This window comes from Geospiza fortis, unplaced genomic scaffold (assembly GCF_000277835.1).
Source record: "Geospiza fortis unplaced genomic scaffold, GeoFor_1.0 scaffold546, whole genome shotgun sequence".
Lineage (NCBI taxonomy): Eukaryota > Metazoa > Chordata > Aves > Passeriformes > Thraupidae > Geospiza > Geospiza fortis.
This window is the reverse complement of record NW_005054612.1, coordinates 37901-44142: the sequence shown is the minus strand read 5'-3', so window position 1 is coordinate 44142 and position 6242 is coordinate 37901. Positions and strand designations below refer to the sequence as shown.

Below are 6242 nucleotides of genomic sequence, written 5' to 3'. Positions count from 1 at the left end.
TGGGGGCTGCTCCCGGACCTGCAGGCAGTGGGACACGCAAGGATGGGACCCGCCAGTTACTCAGAGTTATAGTATTATATTTTAACAGTGCTAACTTGTCAAGTGATTCTTGCTCCCGTTTGTACGTGGTGTTCTTGAAATGTATTGTTTGAGCTGAAAGCTGGTCGCTCCCTGGCCACGCTAATATATTTATTTGTAGGTATTTATATAATGAAATATAAAGCCTAGATTTATGGAGTCCCTAGATCACCTTATAAACTATATCAAACGACTATTTTCTGTTCTCCTTTTTAACCATTGAGCATTTGTTAGTCTTGGTCCCTTGCCCTCCCCACGACCCGCAGGACCATCCCGTATATATTTTTTGATACTGTACACATGTGGTGTTTCTATGTGCAAAAAAAAATCGTTATCTAAAGCTAAACGAGCTATTATAGAAATTGCTGCTATTAGAAATGTCTAAACTATAAGCTTCCAATTATTAATTGCTTGAATGTAAATATTAAATGGAGATGTTGAAAGTGCATTTGATGTTCTGCAGCTAGTGTAGATCGGAGTGCAAAGCCCAGCTGCTGCGAGCTGCCAGCGGCGCATCCTGGTCTGAGGGCTGTGTCACAGGGGAAGAAATGTATCATGCAATCATGGCAAAGGACTATAAACCTTTACAAAAACTACCGGGATTTGGAGTGCATTTGTTACAGCATTACGGATGGCAGGTCCCTGTGTGTGCCTGCTGCAGCTGGGCTGCCCTAGAGCTGGTGCCTGCAGGTTAAAAAGTTTACTCAGAGGTGCAGCGTTTTGAATATAATTCGGTTTTGACCCCCGGAGTGTTGTGCCCACAGTGCTGGGGACACTCTGTGTTGTGGATGGGCAGCAAGGCCTCAGGAGCCCGAGGTGTGGTGCTTCCCTCTGGCAGGGCTGGGGGAGGTCTGTGGTTCTGTGATGGGAACCTGAGAAAGCTGAGGAGGCACAGGCTGGGCAGGTGGCACAGTGATGAGGGTTGGCTGCCATCCCAGCAGTGCCATCCCAGTGCTGGGGAGGGTCACAGTTAGGTAAGAAGCTGAATGTCTCCAGAAAGGAAGATGGTCCAAATTCCACCAAGAAAGCTGCAGCTGTCTCTGAACAGATTAATCATTGCTGGAGTCCACTGGAAATACAGTGCAGGGCTCATTCTCTGTGAGAGGGGTTACAGAGTGGTGGCTGAGGTAGTGCTCAGTCTCTGTTGCCCCCAGCGACCCCTGTCACCTCCCCAGACAGGGCTGAGTGCCTGGGCAGTGCCACCCTCCCAACCCCGTGCTGGCAAAACTGGCTCAGCTGCCAGCAAAACTGGCTCTGCTGCCAGCCTGTCTCCTCTTGGGCTTTTGGTCAAAGTCGAGGTCTCCTCCAGCAGAGGTCTTGGTTGAAATATTGTTGGAGGCACGTTGATGTGTGTGGATCAGAGCCATGAGCTTGTGAGAAGCAAATTGAGTTGGTTTGGGTAAGGTGGAGCCTGCAGTGATCCCTGAGCCATGGTGAGGGTCAGGGCCAGCCCTGTGTCCTGCTGTCACAGTGTCTCTCTGTCCAGCCATGGGGCAGCGCTGTTCCCACAGCACAAATCACCTCCCAGCTTCTGCTGCCCACTCTGGGCCACCCAGGCCTCCCAGGTGCCGTTTCATTTATTAAAAACTCCAAACTCATCTTGGTCATTGTTCCTTTGCAAAGCTGAGGGCGATGTGGTGTCTGTGGGAAGGGGGGACAGCGCCCAGCCAGGTGTGGGTCACAGCAGGAGCCCAGGTGTGCCATTCAACCCAGGCCTTGCCAGCAGTTATGCCAGAGCGGGAGGACTTTTCCAATCCAGACTTTTCCAGTTTGGGTTGAATTGGTGGAAAAGTGACCGCTGGGTGTGTGGCTGCCATTTTCCCAGCTGGAGCAGCAGAGGCTTGTGCCCAAGTGGGACAATGCCTGTGGACACACTGCTGCAGCTGCAGGCTTTGCTCTGGTGTAGCTCAGGCTGAGGTGGGAATGGCGCTGGGGAGGAGCTCCATGGGCAGGAACAGTGCTGACAGCTCAGTTCTGCCCTGGTTTTGGTTGGTGTTGGTGCTCCAGAGCCAAAGGACACTTGGGCAGTGCTCACCTGCCTGCACAGAGGCCCCAGAGCTGGTGGTTTGTGCACCCAGGGCAAGTGGAAATGGTGAACTCTGATTGAAATCAACCTTTGCCTGATAGCTGTGCTGAATGTTAAGAGGGTTTTAATCAACGCTGCGTGTCACCAGAGCTCTGTGGGTGACGTGCTGAGGGTGCTGGAGAAGCGGTGTCAGGGCAGGTCTGGTGAACCCCATTCTGCACCGGGGGTGCCCAGGGATGGGGTGGTGGGAAGAGTTTCCCTGCCATCCCAGGCTCCAGGATCAGAACCTCCGATCAGAAATGATGCCTTTTCCTTGATTAATTAAGCTAATGGTTATCTGAAGACAAAAATGGCATGGAAGAGGAGACGCATGCTCAGAATGCAAAATGTGATTTATGAAAGGGGAAGTGCAGCTCAACAGCCAGGGGAGCCAGTGCAGGAGCGGGGCTGGGCCGCGGCTCCGGGCCAGGGCGGCTGCCGGGGCACCACTGCTCCTTAGGCAGACAAAGGTGTTTGAAACCAGCGGGGTTTCCAACAAACAGCAGGTTGTGTCTTTGAGCCATGGGCTTGCAGGCTCCGGGCCAGAGCCCGGGCACCGCTGCCACGGCGAGCTGGCTCGGCAGCTCCCTTCCCTTCCCTGGGCCGTAGGTGTGCGAGGCTCGGGGCAATTAATAACTGCTGCAGGTTTGCAGTTGGCTCAGCTCATTAGCATTTCTGAAAATGGAGGGTGTTGTGCTGCCGGTTTTTAAGGGAACACTGTCCCTCTGAGCTGCCTCCCTGCACCCCCGGGCTGCAGAAGCCCCTGAAGCTCCCTCTGTGCCGGCAGCAGCTGTGGTTGGTTTGAGGCACCATTTCCCGGAAACCACACAGCCAGATATTTCTTACTTTAATAGTTTGATCATGTTTATCACAACTCCAGCAGCTTCCTGTGCTGTGAAAGGTGTGATAAGTAGTTACTGGTTTAAAAGCTGCGCCCTTCCCTCGCTGGGCCGGTTGGCTGGGAGAGATGAAATGTTTGGATGTGAATTACTTATTCCTGCCGCTCTCTTTCTCCCCAGTAAATGCATCAAACCTAAATGCCTGTTACTGAGCAAATTAATGTGGAGTCCATGGTGACTTCCAATGGTTATCAGAGTGATCCAGGGCGAGCTGGAGCGTCACCACGCTCCATTAGGAAGGCTGGTGCGCGCTACATTTAATGTATTTCCCAGGAATGTGTTAACCTCTGCTTGGTTTGGATTTATTCCAGACAAACATTTGCTGATGTAAAAGGAGAATTTGTGTTCGTCTTTGAGCCCTTCTGAAAGGGCCTGATGGATCCAGGGCCGTGCTCAGGGAGGGGCTGCAGCTCTGTGCTGACCCTTTCAGGTTCTCCCCTCCCCACGGCATCAGCACCAGCACCAGGCTGGGACCCAGCTCATCTCCAGCAGCTGCCGTGGCCCTGTGTGCTTTCAGTGGGATCCCTGCTCCACGGAAAGTGATGGAAACACCATCCCCAGGCTACGACCTGGCACAGTGGCAGTGTGGGCCCCAGGGCTGGGAGGAAGGCTCCCTCCGTGGTGTGAGGATGCTGTAATGAAGAAGGATGTTCAATAAACACAAAACAGAGCTGATGTGTTTTAATCAGAGTGAGAAACAGTCTTGTGGGAACTGGGAGGTCCAGTCTGAGAATGGATCCAGACTTCAGGTCCAGACTGGGAATGGGAGAGGAGCTTCTCCTCAAGAAGGGCAGAGGGTGGAGGTGGGTGTATGCAGTGGGAAGTGGAAGATTTCCCTGGCACTTGGGGCACTCAGTGCTTTTGCTCATACATGGGGTGGGGGCAGCTCCTCCACGCATCCATTGTGTGCATTTTGTGAGATTTCTCCTTTATTTTCCCATTCTTCTCTGGTTTTGCTGTGCAGTGTCAGGAGGTGAGGGTGTGGTGATCTCAGCAGCCATCCTCCATGGTAAAGCCACCAGGTAAAGCATTCATGGCCACTTTTTGGGAGGGAAGGCCACTGCTTGGGTTATGTTTTTCTATGCCTGTCCCTTTGGGCACAGCCACACACAGCTGCTATAAACAATTTTACCTAAAACTGGATCTGTGGGGCTGATCCAGCAGCCACTGAGGGGTTTTACTGGGTTTTGCTGGGGTTGGTGTCCCTGTGTGTGGGAGAGCAGCTGTGGGAGGTGCAGCCCTCACCAAACTGGGACAACTGGCAAGGGGATGGAGAGGGGGCTCCCCCCCTTCAGCCCAGCCCTGAACTCCCCCATCTCCCCCATCCCACAGGGCTGCCTCTGGTTTGAGCAGTCAAAAAAGCCTGGTAGTGGGAAATTCTCAGTCTCTCCACAGATAAGATCATTTGGACTCAGCCCAGATTCATGTGAGATCTGTCAGAGACAGCCACAAGGACACAGCTCTGTTTACGTTTGCACCAGAAGAGGAAGGCAGCTGCACAGAGGCAGCACAGCCCAGACCCTCTCCAGGTGCTTCCAGAGCCTGGTGGAGTGGCTCCTGACAATCCCCTGTGCCTGGGAAAGCTCCTGCTGCCCCCTGAGCTGGGGAGGATCCCATGGCAGGCAAACTGATCATCTCACACATCTCACACGCAGGATGTGGCTGGGGCAGCACTGTCTGACCCAGCCAAGGTCTGTGGCATGGCCCAGCCTCAGGCAGCAAGGGAGAGCTGTTCTGTGAGCAGGAGGCTGGAGGGAGACGGGGGCTGAGCTCCCGGGGCCCCCTCACTGCACTCCCCAGGAGGGACCCCCGTGGCTGCTGCAGGGAGTGACAGGAGAGGGGGACAAGGGAGAGGGGCAGAGGTGCCTGTGGCCAGCTGTGTGCAGCCTGCCAGGGAAGTGCAGCTGCTGGAGGGAGCCATCCCTGGATCTGTGCCAGCGTGAGGAGACTGCAGGGCTGTCACTGCAGGACAGACCTTTGGGTGCAAACGGGCGAGAAATGAGGGTCTCTGCAGTGATGGGAGTTTGGGCCAGGCCCTGGCAGGGCTGAGGGTGCCCGGGGTGTCCTCCCCGCGGGCTGGGAGCCGCCGGTGCCTCCCGAGCCAGGGCGAGACCCCAGGCTCGCCCCGGAGCCGTTTGCCAGCGCCTCCTGAGGTCGTTTCTCAGAGCAGCCGTCAGTTCAGCTGACACCTTGATGTAGTTTAAAGCAAACTGCAAAGGCGAAGATTTATTTTTGTCGAAGGAGCAGGCACATAAAGCACGCTGTGTGACACAGCAGGAGCACCCCGGGTGCCGGGAGCCGGGGCTGGGCTGTCCCTGTGCCGCCCTGCTGGCCCTGCGCCTCCGGGCTGGGGACGGAGGAAATTCGATCACCGACTGCCAAAGCCTCCCGGATTTCCACACCCTCCGGGGTCCCGAAGCCCTCCAAGAGCCCTGTCAAACAGCAGCACCCTTTCACAAGACACGCACCAGGCAGGGCACAGGAGCTGCCCAGCCACGGCAGCGGGGCTGAGCTCCACCAGCGCTGCAGGCTCTGTCCCAGGGAGCTGCTGAGGGGCATGGCCACACTCCCGTTCTCCGGGGAATCGATGCATTGCCATGGCCTGAATGTGGACACAGCTCCACAGCATAGAAGGAAGAGCTGCTTCACTCAGAAGGTCTTAGCTGGAGGTGAGAAAGGGATAAGCCAAACCTTTCAGAGGTGGTGTGCTGTAGCAGCCAGGGCGAGGACTTGGATATTATTAGAAAATGCATTAACAGAAGCCTGGATGGAGGGTCTGAGCTGATGGGAGCTTTAGCAAACGTGCATTTAATTTCGATATGAAGACTATGCTGAGCAAGGAATTCTGGTTGGGAATTTTTCGTGATTGAGAATTGGGAAGCCCCTGGGTGCTTCGTCTCTGTCCTCAGCAGGGATGAGTCTGGGATGCCCAGGACAAGGGATGGCGGTGTTTGCTAATGGCTGTGAAATGAGCCCCAGAGGGAACACCCTGCCCCAGGAAAGGGCTCCGGCATCCCGCGTTTGCCCCTTCCCTGATGCCCAGCAGGGCAAGGTGTCACTTCGTGTATGAAACACAAGGATAGGAAAATCAGGATGACTCAAATGTCACACGCTATCCCTCGGCTCCCGCAGCCCAGGGGCAGCTCCCAGAGCTGCGAGCAGCAATTCAGGGCTCAGCGTTTCCTTCCCGCCCGCCCGGT

General features: G+C 55.1%; 1 protein-coding gene across 1 annotated transcript in view; it reads left to right on the top strand.

Moving 5' to 3' along the window:
• CBX4 (chromobox 4) overlaps positions 1-3408 on the top strand; it is a 9224-nt gene extending 5816 nt beyond the window's left edge. The window contains exon 3 of the mRNA XM_031064658.1: positions 3354-3408. Coding sequence (XP_030920518.1) covers positions 3354-3408 — 55 coding nt within the window. The remainder of the gene's footprint in view (positions 1-3353) is intronic.
• Positions 3409-6242: the final 2834 nt, after the last annotated feature.